The sequence below is a fragment of the Medicago sativa genome, chromosome 3, assembly GCF_051527215.1.
Source record: "Medicago sativa cultivar Bolivia chromosome 3, Bolivia_mono, whole genome shotgun sequence".
Taxonomy (NCBI): domain Eukaryota; kingdom Viridiplantae; phylum Streptophyta; class Magnoliopsida; order Fabales; family Fabaceae; genus Medicago; species Medicago sativa.
The window spans coordinates 79,716,008-79,733,206 of NC_140751.1; the positions used below are offsets into that span (position 1 = coordinate 79,716,008).

General features: G+C 36.7%; 2 protein-coding genes and 1 non-coding gene across 3 annotated transcripts; 2 read left to right on the top strand and 1 right to left on the bottom strand.

Annotated features, from left to right (window-relative positions):
- Nucleotides 1–893: 893 nt before the first annotated feature.
- On the bottom strand, nt 894–7,676 carry LOC146940640 (uncharacterized). Its single transcript, XM_085757385.1, has 5 exons — nt 3,028–7,676; nt 2,794–2,919; nt 2,006–2,691; nt 1,846–1,859; nt 894–1,539 (listed from the first exon to the last, which is right to left on the bottom strand). The coding sequence occupies exons 1-5, from the start codon at nt 6,395–6,397 to the stop codon at nt 894–896; spliced, it is 4,842 nt and encodes a 1,613-aa protein (XP_085613511.1). The 5' UTR covers nt 6,398–7,676.
- Nucleotides 5,724–5,830, top strand: LOC146940641 (small nucleolar RNA R71). The gene has a single exon (XR_015033751.1). It is a non-coding gene; the product is annotated as a small nucleolar RNA R71 (small nucleolar RNA).
- Nucleotides 7,677–11,553: 3,877 nt separating the features above from the next.
- Nucleotides 11,554–13,635, top strand: LOC146940642 (uncharacterized). The gene is made up of 2 exons (XM_085754348.1): nt 11,554–12,780; nt 13,256–13,635. The coding sequence occupies exon 1, from the start codon at nt 11,597–11,599 to the stop codon at nt 12,740–12,742; it is 1,146 nt and encodes a 381-aa protein (XP_085610474.1). The 5' UTR covers nt 11,554–11,596; the 3' UTR covers nt 12,743–12,780; nt 13,256–13,635.
- The last annotated feature ends 3,564 nt before the right edge of the window (nt 13,636–17,199 follow it).

A 17,199-nucleotide genomic window follows, 5' to 3' on the forward strand; every position in this document is an offset into this window, starting at 1 on the left:
ATTGTGTTGGTGGTGTTTGAGTTGGGGGTTGATTTGGTGGTGGAGGGTTTGATGAGGATGCTTTGGATTGGTTTCGGGTACGTTTTCGTGGTTGAATTTCGGTGTTTTCTGAAGTTCTAGCCATTTGTGTGGGTTGGGGAAAAGAACTTGACTTGTACGAAAGGTGTTTGATGAAATGTGTGAGAGAAGTGTTGAGATTGTTGTGGGTTGTTGATGGTTTGTTAGATGAAGATGATGATTTGTTGGTGGATTAGTGAGAAGAGATGAGAATTTGGTGTAGATTGGGTTTGGTTTAAGGTATTAAGAGCATTTGGGAAAATTTTTGACAGAGCTTCGCTAGGTTGGGGCGAAAATGGAATGACAAGGTGCGGCTTCAGGTTATATAGGAGAGTGATATCGTAGTACGATGGCTTATATCGTACTACGATGGATTTTGTAACTATTAGGAACACAAAAAAAACTCAAGATCGTAGTACGATGTCCCTGTATCGTACTGCGATATTTCCAGAGACGAGCAATTTTTTTGAGGTTCAAATATCGTAGTACGATATAAACCATCGCACTATGATTTTTGGTTGCTCGTTTGACTTTCTTGACTTAATCATCGTAGTACGATTTCTGGATATCGTACTACGATTTTTCCAGAAGGAACCACTTTTGTTAGCTTCTCTAATCGTAGTACGATGTGAAATATCGTAGTACGATGCTATGCTTGAAATTTTTTTCCTGGAGCCTATGAAAACATTTGTAGTTGTTCCTTCTGTATCACTTTGAAAACTATTTTTTTTATTGTATATCTACACAAAAATGAAAGATTACCTGAAACATAAATCAGTGGGTTGCCTCCCACTCAGCGCTCGTTTTCCGTCATTAGCTTGACTTATGACGACCTTTTAAAGGTCGGTGAGTACCAGGCCCACTCTTTCCTTGGGCAAGTCACCTCCATGATAGGGCTTCAGCCTTTGCCCGTTCACCTTAAAGCTTCTTTCACCATCTGGTGTCATCACCTCCACAGCTCCATTTTGGGACACGTTCTTCACAACAAACGGTCCAGACCACTTGGACTTCAACTTTCCTGGAAACAACTTTAACCTAGAATTGAACAATAACACTGGTTGCCCAGAATAAAACTCCCTAGAAACAAGGTTGCGATCATGATATTTTTTTGTTCTTTCTTTATAAATTAGCGCATTCTCATACGCTTGCAACCTCATTTCTTCCAATTCATTTAGTTTAAGAAGTCTTTCCTTACCAGCCAATGTGTGATCAAAATTTAAAAATTTAATCGCCCAATAGGCCTTGTGTTCCAACTCAACTGGTAAATGACAGGACTTCCCATAAACTAACTGGAATGGGGAAAAACCAATGGAAGTTTTAAAAGCAGTTCTATAAGCCCACAGTGCATCATCAAGTTTCTTAGACCAATCTTTCCTAGATGATGCAACTGTTTTCTCTAGGATTTGTTTCAATTGTCTATTAGACACTTCTACCTGCCCACTAGTTTGAGGATGATAGGGAGTAGCAACTTTATGCTTCACACTATATTTCGCAAGAACACTTTCTAAGTATTTATTGCAAAAGTGCTTCCCCCCATCATGATCAAAACTCTAGGGGTCCCAAACCTAGGAAAAATGTTTTTCTTTAGAAAATTAACGACCGTATGGGCATCATTAGCTATGCAGGCCGCAGCTTCTACCCACTTGGTCACATAATCCACACAAACAAGGATATAGAGATTAGAGTAGGAGGACGGGAATGGACCCATGAAATCGATGCCCCAACAGTCAAATGGTTCAATCTCAAGGATTCCCTTGAGGGGCATCTCATTCCTCCTAGAAATATTACCTGTTCTCTGACATCTATCACATTGTTTGACAAACTCGTAGCAATCCTTAAATAAGGATGGCCACCAAAACCCGCTTTGCAATATCTTGGCTGCGGTCATTTCACCACTGTGGTGGCCTCCATAAGCTGAGCTATGGCAGTGCCACATGATACTGTTCACCTCATCACCTGCAACACATCTACGCAACAAACCATCAGCGTTAGTTCTAAATAAGTATGGGTCATCCCACACATAAAAATTTGCCTCCTTGAAGAATTTCTTCTTCTGCTGATATGTAAAATCCTCGGGAATCAAGTTCCCTGCTTTGAAATTTGCCATGTCTGCAAACCATGGTCTTTCAGCTACTACAAACAATTTCTCATCTGGGAATTCGGCCTCAATGGCCTTCTCTTTCTTAGTAACCTCTTCATTCTCCAACCGGGAGAGGTGGTCAGCCACCACATTTTCTACTCCCTTCTTGTCTCTGATTTCCACATCAAACTCTTGCAGCAAAAGTATCCATCTCAGCAATCGGGGTTTGGAGTCCCCTTTAGTAAGCAAAAATTTTAGGGCTGCATGATCTGTGAAAATAACAACCTTGGATCCAATGAGATACGAGCGAAACTTTTCCAAAGCAAATATTATTGCAAGCAACTCTTTTTCAGTAGTTGCATAGTTAACCTGGTTTTCGTTTAAAACCTTGCTTGCATAATAGATGGCATGGAAAAATTTCTCATGGCGATGGCCAAGCACTGCTCCAACCGCGTAATCGCTTGCATCACACATTAGTTCAAATGGGAGATCCCAATTTGGTGCAATGATTACCGGCGCAGTGACCAACTTCTTCTTAATTATAGAAAACGATTCTAAACATTCAGCATCGAAAACAAAATCATTTTCTTTAACAAGGAGGTTACAGAGGGGCTTAGCAATTTTTGAAAAATCTTTTATAAATCGCCTATAAAAACCAGCGTGCCCCAAAAAACTCCTCACCCCTTTCACATTGATGGGAGGAGGAAGTTTCTCTATAACCTCAATTTTAGCTTGATCAACTTGGATGCCTTTCCCAGAGATTTTATGGCCCAAAACTATACCTTCAGTCACCATAAAGTGACATTTTTCCCAGTTTAAAACAAGGTTAGTTTCAATACATCTCTTAAGAACAACATCCAAGTGATGTAAACAATCATCAAAGGACTTACCGAAAACAGAAAAGTCATCCATAAATACCTCTATGTTCTTCTCCAGCAAGTCTGCAAAGATGGCCAGCATGCACCTCTGGAAAGTGGCTGGTGCATTGCACAATCCAAAGGGCATTCTTCGATAGGCGAACACACCAAACGGGCATGTGAACGTTGTCTTCTCCTGATCTTCCGGAGACACCGCAATCTGATTGTATCCCGAATATCCATCCAAGAAACAGTAGAAGGCTTGTCCAGCCAACCTCTCCAACATCTGGTCCATGAAAGGTAATGGGAAGTGGTCCTTCCTAGTAGCCTGATTCAGCCTCCGGTAATCGATACACATCCTCCACCCGGTTACCGTTCGAGTGGGAATCAACTCGTTCTTTTCGTTTGCCACTACGGTCATCCCTCCTTTCTTGGGTACCACATGCACAGGACTCACCCATGCACTATCTGAAATTGGGTAGATCATGTCTGCATCCAACAACTTGAGGACTTCCTTCTTGACAACTTCTTTCATTGTGGGATTAAGGCGCCTTTGGGGTTGCACTACTGGTTTGTATTCAGCCTCCAAATGAATTTTATGCATACAATAGGCTGGACTAATCCCCTTTAGATCTGATATGCTCCACCCCAAAGCTGCCTTGTTTTCTCTAAGAACTCTCATCAGTTTTTCTTCTTCAAGATAAGATAAGGTACTACTTATTATAGCTGGATGGCTGGCATCTTCACTTAGAAACACATACTTCAAATGGGATGGAAGTTCTTTCAATTCTGGTACAGCTGGTTTCTCCTCACTTTTTGCTTCTAAAACTTCAAATTTTCTGCTTGAGGGTTCAATTTTTAATGCCTTCAATTGCTGCACACACTCTTCAACATCATCATTAGTGTCTTTTTCACCATCTTCAATTGAATTTGCCATCACTCTTTCTAAAGGTTGCACAGGATTTTCTTCTTGATTGGTTTCATCAACCAGACTATCAACAACATCAACCCTATAGCACTGAGGATGATCATTCCTATGCTTCATGGCTTCAAATATATTAAAGACAACTTGCTCATTCTGAAACCTAAGGATCAATTCACCCATCTCAACATCAATTAAAGCTCTTCCTGTTGCTAAGAAAGGTCTTCCCAACAACAAGGGTGTTTCTTCATCTTCCTCCATGTCTAATATCACAAAGTCAGCAGGAAACATCAGATCATTTACCTTTACCAATACATCTTCCAACACCCCATAAGGATGAGAAACAGAACGATCGGCAAGTGTGAGAGTCATCTTTGTTGGTTTGGGCTCCCCGCATCCTAGCTTTTTCATCATAGAGAGCGGCATTAGATTAATGCTAGCCCCCAAATCACATAATGCTCTTCCAACATTCACCTTCCCAATCGTGCACGGAATGGTGAATGCGCCTGGGTCTTTCAATTTAGGAGGTAATTTCTTCTGAAGGATGGCACTGCAATTTTCTGATAATGCAATGTTTTCGCCATCTTTAGGTTTTCTTCTTCCGGTTAGAAGGTCCTTCATAAATTTTGCATACAACGGCATCTGCTCAATGGCCTCACTAAAGGGAATGTTCACTTGTAGTTGAGACAATAACTCCATAAACTTTTTGAATTGACCAGCCTCCTTCTCTTTTTTCTTCGCCAAATGCGGATACGGTAATTTCACATAAGACGAAACACTTTGTTTCTCTCCTCCTTCTTCAAGGAGTTGTCTCTTCGTCTTCCTCAACATAGACCCCTCATCATTCAACTTCTCACTTCTTTCTCCCTCTTTATTTTTTTCTCCCTCTGAATTTTTTTCTTCATGTTTATTTTCAACTACGCCCTTATTCTTTTCAACTACTTCCTGTTCATCCTCCTCCACCACAATTGTTTCATTCTTTTTAATCACCTTCGGAGGTAAAGGTGGCAACGCCTTCTTACTTCTCAACTCAATCGCCTTGCAACTCTCATTGTTCTTTGGATTGTCTTGAGTGTTGCCTGAGAATCCTCCCTTAGTGTGCTCAGCCATCTGTTTCGCCATCTGCCCAATTTGAGTTTCAAACATTTTTCGGGCTGCCTCATTGTTTTTCCTTTCGGCTTCCTGACTTGCTTTCATCTCCTCCAAGTTGGTTTGAGTCATTTTCATGAATTTGGCCATGGCCTCTTCCCAAGCTGCTGGGGGTCTTTGTTGTTGCTGCGGTTGTTGGCGTTGAGGGTTAGGAAGAAGAGGGTTAAGGGTATTTGTGTTGGAGTAACTCAGGTTAGGATGTTTGGCATATCCAGGATTGTAAGTGTTAGAGTAGGGATTATTTTTTTGATAATTTCCCATGTAATTGGCTTCTTCACTGGATCCCTCTAAGGTACACTCACCATTTGGATGATCTCCTTGGCAAAAATCACACCTTTGTTGCACTTGTTGTACTTGGGCATGTTGGGCTTGTGTTTGTCCCAAGGTTATGGCTTGGACTTGTTTAGACAAGGTTTCAAGGTGTTTGTTCATGGCTGCTTGATTGGCCAAGATAGCAGTGTTGTCACTCACCTCAAACATTCCCCTCTTCTTTTTCTCAGCATCAGCTCGATGCTCATTTTGGGTCATGTTCTCTATCAGGTCTCGGACTTCGTGGTCAGTTTTGGTTCTCATACTTCCACCTGAAGATGCATCTAAGAACATTCTATGGTTAGCGGTTAACCCTTCGGTAAAGACTTGGAGATAAGATTTTTCATCTAGGCCATGTGAAGGACATCTCTTAAGCAACAGGTTAAAACGCTCCCAAGCATCATACAAGGTCTCACCCTCCCCTTGTTTAAAATTGGTGATCTCATGTTTCTTCTCCCAGTATTTGGACATAGGGAAAAACCTCTTAAGAAATTTAAGCTCAAGTTCATCCCACGTTTGAATGGTTCCACTAGGTATGGACAGCAACCAATCTTTGGCTCTACCGGTTAGAGTGAAAGGGAATAATCTAAGCTTCTTTTGGCTCTCGGTGATATGAGCGGGGGGCACACAGAACTGACAAGTTTCATGGAAATGGCTCAGGTGCTCATGAGGGCTTTTGTCATCACGCCCATCATATTGGTTCTCCTTAAGGTTTTGTTGGACAGAACTCTTAATGTCAAAAGCTACCGGGTTGGCTGGTTGGAAGACATGAGTTAGATGACCACGCTTGGCATCCAATCCATAGTCCCCCATCATAGGTCTTTGTGGTGGTGGCGGTGGTGGTGGTTCTTCCATAATTATGGTTTCCGGTTCAGGTTCAATGTCCTGAATTTCAGCTGATGAAGAACCTTGGCTTGTATTCTCAGCTAGTCTTGCTAACCGAACTGCTCTTCGATTAGCTCTTGCGGCCTTTTCGATCTCCGGATTAAACTGCAAGTCCTCAGGTTGGACTCTACCTCGCATACACAGCAAAAGAATACCTTAGTAGCACTGCACCACAAACAATCAATAGATATTTTTAAATACAGACAAAAATTTAAATGACAGAAATCTTAACAATTAACGTTGTTGCCTTGTTGAAATTAATCAACAGTCCCCGGCAACGGCGCCAAAAACTTGATAAATAATTAGCAAGTGTACTAATCAATATCGAAGTAATAAATAATTCGTATCCTCAGGGACTGTTTTGATTTCCACTAAACAAGAACGTCTTAGTTAAGATGTGATTAAATAATGGGGTTGCCCTAGGCAGTTGGTTTTTAAGTGCAATTTGTAATTTAAAATGGAAGATTATAAAATTGGTTCTTAAAATACTTAAAGAGATGACTAGGTCAATCGATTCATCTATACATCACCCATTAAGTAACCTATAGTCTTGAATCTACGAATTTCACAAAGTCCACGACAAATTAACAATTTAACTTAGGTCAATCCCTTGATCCTAAGTCCTCTTATCTAATTATAATTCCCTAATCCCTTAGGTGAACCTATAATCATCAAAGGCTAATCGATTCGTTAATTCAGTGATCACGATCTAACAACGCTTTATCCCTAGATTGTCCGTTAGAAAGAACAGCATAAATATTTCCGAGATACACGCTAGTGTCAATAGTCATATAATCTCTTAGATCAATTATATCTGGTCAGGATCATAAAAGCAATGAGAACAAAATATACTGAATAAACTCGATTGAAATTCATAAACGTAAAGTTTCAGGTTACATCAAATGAGCTATTACAGAATCATCTCTTGACCTAATCACAATAGATCTAGCTACTCATGGCTAAAGCACAAATAACTAATGATAAAGAAGAATTCATTACATTCAATTGATGACTGACTATGAGTTTTGATGGTCTCCCACCGTTGGCTCAATGCTTCAGACTCAAATTCCAGCTTTCTCCGTAAAAATTCCGAACCCTTTGCAAAAAGAACATTCTGGCTTTTATAGAAAAAATTGTAACACGCCAAAATCGTACTACGATGCTGGTAGATCGTAGTACGATGCCTCATTAAACCCAGATCATCAATCAACGCTCCTTGATATCGTAGTACGATGAAAACACATCACACTACGATTTTTCCAGTAACTTCAGCCTTCCAAAACGCCTTCAAATCGTAGTACGATGCTACAGATCGTAGTACGATGGTTTATGTACTTGTGCACTTAATTTTCACCTCTCTGTGGCTCATAACTCATGCAAATCACCTGAACTTAACTGAAAGTACATAGAAATCAAAGCAAAAGTGCTATATGACCTAGTGTCATCACAATCCAAACTGAACCAAACTGATTAGTTTGGTTAGGTCTCTTAATTTTTTGAAAAACAGTGAAAACTGAATCAATCCAAACCGATGAAGGTTTCATCGGTTTGAACTTTTTTTGATTGAAAACCAATCCAAACCGAACTGTTACACCCCTACCTAAGACTAAAGTATTATGTTTACTCCTAAAATAATAAAAATGACATAAATTACTAAAAGAACCCTAAAAACATAATAAAGTCAAGAATAAAGGGGGGCATTAATTAATCTAAGCTTAGTTGTGCTAAATAGCGCTTCATTTAAGATTTATCACAAATTGATCTAATAAAATTGAAAACAACATAAAAATGATTATTATTGGATGCGTTCAAATGTCCTTTTGTAAAAACCGTTTAAAGGTCTAACTTGTTGCCAACATCTAACTTAAATTCCTTAAAACATCTAATTTAAAGGACCACGTGAGGTATTTGACTTATAATTTAATACTTTTTTTATTAGTTTCAAATATTGGATTAAACTTTTTTTTTTTCATCTTTTAATAATATTTACTAGTTTAATTTTTTAATATTTCATATGTTTCAAACATAATTTATCATTATCATTCCATAATCTTAAATTTTAATATAACATGTGTTATTGTTTGTTTTAAATCTATCTCTTAATTGTGTCATTAAAGTATTAATTTTAATAAAAAAAATAAAATTGTAATTTAGATATATCTAAAATTTAATCCAAATTAAACCCCTATTAAATTGAATCAAATTGGTTTAGATTTGTTTTAACGATCTATCCAAACCGAAACTAAATGCAATTTTATTGTTAGATCACATTTTTTTTTTCAACTAATTATAACTGCAACACGAATATCCCTAATAGTGAGTAAAAACAAAGTCTTCTATCCTAATAGAATTCATTTGCTTAGAAATATGTCTAAACTTTCACCATTCAATAATCGTGCTCCTATCATCCTCAAGGAACCAATTAATTCATTTTATTTCCAAAAAACGTTTTGACGGTGCTATACCTGGTTAAGCTAGATTGAGCATTCAATTCGGATTTAAGGGCCTTCAATTTACGTGAAAGAATAAACATAGGACAACCAACAACATAATTATATCAAACGTTTTCCACCACGTGGGTGATATCTGGAAGATGAGATACTACTCCCTCCGTTTCAAAATGAGTGTCGTTTTAGGTGTTTACACGCATATTAAGAAATGCAATGATTAAAAGAAAGAGAATGGTTATTTTACCAAATTATCCTTATTAACTATTGGTTAGTTTTAAAAGTAATATTTTGGAAGTAGTGTGCAGAGTATTAATTGAAGGGTACAATTGAAAAGAAAAAGTTATTATTGCATTGGAAACTGAAAGCGACATTCATTTTGAAACAAATTTTTTTGGCTAAAGCGACACTCATTTTGAAACGGAGGGAGTACCATTTAAGTGAGTTAATGTGATGGAAAAAAGATAAAATGGTAATTTTAACATACTTCGTCCCATATTAAGTGACACAATTGACCTTATCACACATACCAATGCACAATTTTGATGTTAAATAACTTTACTAATCTCTTAGAAAAAATTATAAAAATATGATATTTTAAAAATACTCATTGAGACGAATCCAACGACATCTTATATAATATTATTTATCTTTATATATTAGTAGAAAAATGCAGTCAAAATATATTAGGTCAATAGTACACGTTTTCAAATCATACACGTTTCTGAAAAATAATGGAAGTAGTAATTCTTTTAACGTTTTTGTTGTTTTAAAAAATACGTCCTCCAATTTTATAAGCAATCTTTGTTTTTTAAATTCATTAAATAATTGATGTATCTGAAATATAATATAAGTCATATACGTCACTTATTTAATGAATTTGAAAATAACAAAAATTGTATAGATGTGAACAGAAGAAGTACAAGATAAGTATCACCCATAGAGTTTTTTTTCTTCTCTTTATTAACAAATAAAACAAACACAAATTTTAGGAGATATAGATAAAAAAATATTTTTCAAAAGTAAACGGACTCTAATATTTGATAGGAACCGATCGACAACAAAATAGAATTATCAATCATGCTGGAATTTAATTTGAAGAAGAAATGCAAACCTAAAGAGAGGGGGGCTAAGTAATACCATGCTGGAACTTGAACAAGAAAAACCATGCTCTAAGTAACTAAGTAAGGTAGTACATTACACCAATTGAGATAAGTACGACACATTATGATGATTGAGTGCTATTAAATAAATGATGCTGTAGGAGACACATTATTATAACTCACAAGGACTAATAATAAGAGAGAACGAGAGTGTACGTCAGTGTAGGAGACACGTTATTATAACTTTTTATAAATATTTAAGCTTTGATAATAATTTTGTCGATCTATATATAAGCCACTACCAATTTAAAATTATATATATATATATATATATATATATATATAATAATTTTTATTATATTTATTACGTTGATGGTAAAAAAATAAATATAATTTGTTACCATTTAAAAGTCATAAATATAGTACAATCCAACCCTTTGAGAGGTTAATGTGTGTGCGGATTTTCTAGATAAACAAGGTGCCATTCACGATTCTTCTTGGTGCAGCTTGGAGAACCCTATCCTGGGCTTGGAAGATTTACTTCTTGTTGATGCTTCTAGAGTACAGCTCTTAAGGCTGTAGTCTAGTTTTTTTTTTCATCCTTCTACCAAAAAAAAAAAAGTCATAAATATAGTTTATACATATAACTTTAATAAAAATAAAAAATTTCATCCCTAAAAACATAGTAGAAATTTCATAAAAAAAATATTGTTTATAATTTACATGCGTTAGCAGTAAAAAATGGATAAATTGGGTATGGAGTACTAGTAATTAATAAGGTTCATTGGTTAAAAAAACTAAAAAATAATTTCTCTCCTGATTTATATGAAATGACATTTTTTTGGAACATGAAGGGTATTGATTTTTACACCTTTTCAAAAGCCATTCAAGGATGAATATAGATTTTTGGGGCATCAAACACAAGAATCATTAGCATAACATGCTTTGGAACACACACATGCTTAAATTAATGGTTGGAGTATCAAATTTTAAAATATTGTTGTCAATACATACCCCGTCAATCTTCTTTTTTTTACCCAATAAACATTGAAATGTTGCTTCTTTCGTTAAGCATAAAAACATCAAAGTCTAGCAAAATGTTGTTTTTGCGATGACACATTTCATATAGTTTAAAGGATGCATGATTCGATTACAAAAACAAAATACTAATAATTCTAGCACAAAGTTTAAAGCAAGATTATAAAGCTTCATAGCATGTGGATATTCATTTAGAAATATAGGATTAGGATTGCCCCTTTCATCACGGGTCTAACAGCACCACTTGTCACTACATGTCAAAAATGTCCTCTAGTACAGCACCGCTTTTTACTTGATTCCCCTTGTCCATGCATGAAAAAAATCAAAACAATATTTGGACACACAAACTTGCCCCCACTTTCCTTTTTCTTCTGCCCTAGTTTGTTTGAGACTCATATTGATCAAATTTGGCTATGAATTCAAACAAAAAATTCACTCTACCCATTGCATGTGTGGGGCCCACATATAAATCCATGAAGGATTTCAATGTCCATCCAAGTCAATGATTCAACATATATAACATTGAATAATTTAATTCCAATTTGCAGTATTATGATTTAGATTGATTGCTGCAATACGGTCCGTGAATGTGATCACTCACGAGAAAGAGGTATCAAAATTTCAAGGTATTTTATTTATTTTTAACAAATAAAATTTCAAGGTCTTGTTCACCATATAAACCTCCTCACTCACACCCAATTCTCTTAAGTGTATGACTTCATAGTACACTACACTACTTTCTTTGAAACATGGCTAACTATGCTCTAGCCAATGTTTTCATCCTTCTCTTGAACTTGAGTACCTTACTCAATGTTCTTGCTTGCCCTTATTGTCCTTACCCAAGCCCTAAACCACCAACACACCACCCTCCTATTGTTAAGCCACCAGTTCACAAACCACCAAAGTATTCTCCTACTCCTAAACCACCAGTTCACAAACCACCAAGATATCCTCCTAAACCATCACCTTGTCCACCCCCATCATCAACACCAAAACCACCACATGTTCCAAAACCTCCTCATCATCCCAAACCCCCAGTAGTGCACCCACCACATGTTCCAAAACCCCCAGTACATCCACCTTATGTGCCAAAACCACCAATTGTTAAACCTCCAATAGTACATCCACCTTACGTACCAAAACCCCCGGTTGTGAAACCACCACCATATGTCCCTAAGCCACCTGTTGTGAGACCACCCTATGTACCTAAACCACCAGTTGTCCCTGTAACACCACCTTATGTTCCTAAGCCACCTGTTGTGAGACCACCCTATGTACCTAAACCACCAGTTGTCCCTGTAACACCACCTTATGTTCCTAAGCCACCAATTGTGAAACCACCAATTGTTTTCCCACCACATGTTCCACTACCTCCAGTTGTACCATCACCGCCACCTTATGTCCCATCACCTCCAATTGTGAAACCACCAATTGTTTTTCCACCACATGTTCCTCTACCTCCAGTTGTGCCTGTAACACCACCTTATGTGCAACCACCACCTATTGTAACACCACCAACACCAACACCTCCAATTGTGACACCACCAGTGGTTACACCACCAACACCACCTAGTGAAACACCATGTCCTCCACCACCACTTGTACCTTATCCACCTACACCACCAGCACAACAAACATGTTCCATTGATGCTTTGAAGTTGGGTGCATGTGTTGATGTGCTTGGTGGACTCATACATATTGGTATCGGTGGAAGTGCTAAACAAACATGTTGTCCATTGCTTCAAGGACTTGTTGATTTGGATGCAGCTATATGTCTCTGCACCACTATTAGACTTAAACTTCTTAATATCAATCTTGTTATCCCCCTTGCTCTTCAGGTTCTCATTGATTGTGGCAAAACTCCACCAGAAGGGTTTAAGTGCCCAGCTTATTAATCATATATGCACAAAGCTAGTACATTTATATTTTGAAGGTAACTATTTAATTCAAATTTATATACTTTTCTTTTACTAAAATTTGTGTACATGCAATTTTATTATTTAGATTAGATTCAAATATATTTTTAGTATTTACAAATTAATATACCTTTTTTTTTGCTATTTATTGATCTTTGTAATTTTTCTTTTTTGTTTTTAGTGTTTGCAATATGAATAAGGACTAAAATAAATATTATAAAGATCAATTCCAACGTGAACAATATTGCCGGGAATGTAATAAAACACCAATGATCAAAAGTAAAAAGTAGTATATTTGTAGGGAATAAAAACAAAAATTTGATATATTTGCATGGACTAACTAAAAGCAAAAAAATTGATATATTTATGTCACTTAGCTGTGTCCAGTACTTTTCTATTGCTAAAATCATATTAATAAAATTTGTTTACATGCAATTTCATTGATTAATTTTTTTTTTATACTATTTGACCTAGATTTGTTAATGTTTACAGGAATTTTATGGATATTAGTTTGCTCGGAATAAGGTTTACAAGTTGAAAGAGATGCAGTGAAAAAAATTGTCATTGTTTCTCGTTCAAGTTGGTGTAGGGATACCAGAAATGAAGGACAAGAACGTAGTAGAATTGTACTTTGATGGAAATTATGTAACTGGATGAAAGACTAAAAAAAAAATCTGCACTTCACGTAGTAGTCGTCGTCATGCATTAATATGACATAGTCTTTTAATTTAATTATTATTATTTTCTGTTTCTATCTTTTTGTCATTTTCTTTCATTGCGTATGATGCGGTGTGTATGTCAGCGTTTGTAAGTTCAACCCGTGAGTGCTTTGGGGAAATGTATAATAAGTTCTTTTTATATTTTCTTCAAAATGCTTGATTCTCGACTTAGATGTTTATTCATATTATCCGGAATATTGTCCTTTAAAAGAAAATTACAAACAAAAATCTTGAAAGAAAGGATAAGTAGTGTGATAATTTTATATAATGTTAGTGGGTTGGGTCTAATTTATATAATATTTTCTCTTTTATTTTTGTCAAATAATATATGTATGGTTTGAATGAGATATCTTTTGAATTGTAACAATATGTGCTGTGGCGATTTTTTGGGCGATTTTAGTGAGTATTATCACTGTTCACTTTTTACCTTTTCTTCTTGCTAACTTTCCCCCTTTTTTCACCTAACCACCGCTTTTCACCAACCAACAGCCATGACCACCGTCCCAAACCCCCCTCCACCGTCCATCATTCCTTGGAAATTCCTGCAAGACTACACGATTGAACCACCCAAACCATCAAAACCTTTATCCATTTCAACCTCTCCATCCTCTACCCAACAGAAAACTTTCGCTCAAGCTGTGAGCAATGTTTGTGACATGCCTCTTAGCCAACTACCTAAGCCTTGCTTAAAAGGAGACATCTTCTCCATTGAAATCCCAGAAGATGAATATGAGGCTGGATTGGTGACTTGCAAACACAATCTTCATGGTAGGGTTCTCTGGCCTAAGGGTTCAACCCCTATTTCTGTTGATAATCTTCGATCCAAGCTTGCTGGCATGTGGAAATCCATCGGAGTCTGGGGAGTAACCTCTATTGGAAGAGGTTTTTATGAATTTTCGTTTTCATCAGTGGAGGACATGAGGAGGGTTAGATCAATTGGGTCTTGGAATTTAAACCCTGGTTTTTTAAAGCTTTTTGCCTGGACTAAGGATTTCAACTCTAGTTTCCAACAACAAACAACTGCTCAGGTTTGGCTGCGCATTTATGGCTTAGCTCAGGAGTATTGGAGACCTAAAATTATTTTTGCCATTGCCAATGGTGCTGGAACTCCTATTTGCACGGACAGTGTCACAAGTAAGTCTATGTTTGAAAGATCTTTTGGTCATTATGCTAGAGTATTGATAGATATGAATTTGAATGAAAAATTGAGAGATAGAATATTGGTGGAAAGAAAAGGTTATGCCTTTTTTGTGGATGTGGAATATGAAAATTTGCCTGATTTCTGTACCTTTTGCAAATGTACTGGACATCACATTGAGATATGCAAAAGGAAACCTTTGAATGCTGAGCATATTACAGTGCAAAAACATGGACCTGAGAAGGTTGATATACAAACCGAGCCAAAGAAAGCAGCAACAAAACAGATTTATGTTCCAGTGCAAAAGAAGAATCCTGAGATTGTGAATATCGAAGCGTCTTCATTTAAATCAGATGAGGGATTGAGAAATCAGCAGGATATGGATCTTGAAAAAGAAGTGAATGATGAATTACAAGAGACTGCTAAAAGGGACTCTAACAAGTCTCCAGTTTATTTGGAAGAAGACCAAAGTTCAAATGATGCAGATTTTGTTGATGCCACGCAGCTAAACACCATTGAAGATGACTGTGAGAAAGATGCAGGCAGCAATCAAAATGAAGGTAACTCCCAGGCAACAGTTGAACCTCGGATGCATGAAGTAATTCAGAAGGATATTCAATTTTTGAAGAACTCTTGGGCTAATCTTGCTGACATGGAAACCTATGATGATGATAATGATGCTAATGGTTTGAATCCAACTCAACATTCCCCTCGTGTTTTGTCTGGTAAGCTTCCTTTAAACACTATGTCTTCAAGTAAGGCAGATGATGTTATTCCTGTTATAGATGATCAAGGCTTCCAAATTGTTTCCTCCAAATCAACTAGGAAAGCCGAGCTGAAACTGAAAAAAAACTCTCACTTACCCTATCAGACCTAGGGCTGGCTCCTCAAAGCCATTTAGATGAAGTGCATCTATTGGAATTTGAGGGGCATAGCCAAGTCCCCAACCAAATTGGCGCTAAAAAAACTACTAACCAAATTCAAACCTGACTTTTGTTTTGTAGCTGAACCTATGATTCCTTTATCCAATTTCTTTACCAGATGGCTTCATAGATTAGGTTTCAAAGTGTTTTCTATCAATTACAGAGGCAGTTTGATTCCTAACTTGTGGTGTCTTTGTTCCTCCCACCTTTCTCCTACCCTCATATCAGTTGATGATCAACAAATATCTGTTTCTATTGACATGAATGGTATAGTTTTTGGATTAACTGCTGTTTATGCTTCTAATTGTCACATTGAAAGAAGGAGTTTATGGAACTCAATATCCCATATTCAATCTCAGCATTCTATTCCATGGTGTTGTATAGGAGACTTCAATGTTATATTGGGCACTCATGAATATAAAGGTAACTTTTCTCCTGCTAGGGTCCCAATGCAAGAATTCCAGCAATGGAGGGACTCAAATAACTACATTCATCTGCACACTAGAGGTGCTCAATTCACTTGGACCAATGGTAGAAAAAGGAGATTTAATACTCATAAAAGGCTAGATAGAGCCATTGTTAACCAAGATTGGATCAATGCCTGCACTTCCACTAGTGTTACTACTTTAACCAAATTAAAATCTGACCATTATCCTCTTATCCTAGATTTCAAAAACCAAACCATTCCTTTCTCCTCATCTTTTAAATTCTTGAAAATGTGGAATGAGCATTCTGATTGTGAAAATGTGATTAAGCAAGTTTGGCAGTCAAGTGTGGTTGGTTGTCCCATGTTCATCCTTTCCCAAAAGCTAAAAATGTTGAAAGAGAAGCTTAAGAGCTGGAACAAAGAAGTTTTTGGTGATGTTCATTCTCAAGTCTCCAATGCTTACAAAACTTTAGATGAGATTCAAGAAAAAATTGATGCTCAAGGTCACTCAGACTCTTTGATGGACCAAGAAAAAAGTGCTCAGATCAACTTGGAAAATGCTTTGAACATTGAAGAGATTTTTTGGCAAGAGAAATCCAAGATTAAATGGCAATGTGAAGGAGACAGAAATACTGCTTATTTCCACAGAATTGCAAAAATCAAAAACTCCTCTAGCCTCATCACAACCATGAGGGATGGTGATAATCTTCTAACTGATCCTGATATTGTCTCAGCACATATTGTAAATCACTTCCAAAATTTGTTCTCTGTAGATACAAATGTTACTCAAAATAGCTTAGTTGCTGATGTCATTCCAAATTTGATCACAGACAGAGTTAACAACATGTTAACTATTCTTCCTTCAATGGATGAAATTTCAAATGCAGTTTTTTCTTTAAGTAGAGATAGTGCTCCAGGACCTGATGGTTTTGGTGCATTCTTTTTTCAAACTTACTGGTCAATAGTCAAACATGATGTGTTTAGGGCTGTTTTACAGTTTTTTACTTCTGGTTGGCTATTACCAAATTTTAATGCTAATTTACTTGTGCTTATTCCAAAAACTAACCATGCAGATTCTGTTCATCAGTATAGGCCAATTGCTCTTGCAAATTTCAAATTCAAAATCATATCTAAGATCATTGCAGATAGACTTGCTTCAGTTATGCCAGCTATAACATCAGTTCAACAAAGAGGTTTCATCAAGGGGAGGAGCATCAAAGACTGTATTT

What these genes read in the sequence shown, in the direction of transcription:
- LOC146940640 (XM_085757385.1), bottom strand. Translation starts at nt 6,397, where the DNA reads ATGCGAGGTAGAGTCCAACCTGAGGACTTGCAGTTTAATCCGGAGATC. An exon ending in GGATGACTTTTCTGTTTTCG is followed by an intron (nt 2,920 to 3,027) that starts GTAAGTCCTTTG and finishes TGGTGACTGAAG; the next exon opens with GTATAGTTTTGGGCCATAAA. An exon ending in GAGTTTTTTGGGGCACGCTG is followed by an intron (nt 2,692 to 2,793) that starts GTTTTTATAGGC and finishes CTGAATGTTTAG; the next exon opens with AATCGTTTTCTATAATTAAG.
- LOC146940642 (XM_085754348.1), top strand. Translation starts at nt 11,597, where the DNA reads ATGGCTAACTATGCTCTAGCCAATGTTTTCATCCTTCTCTTGAACTTG.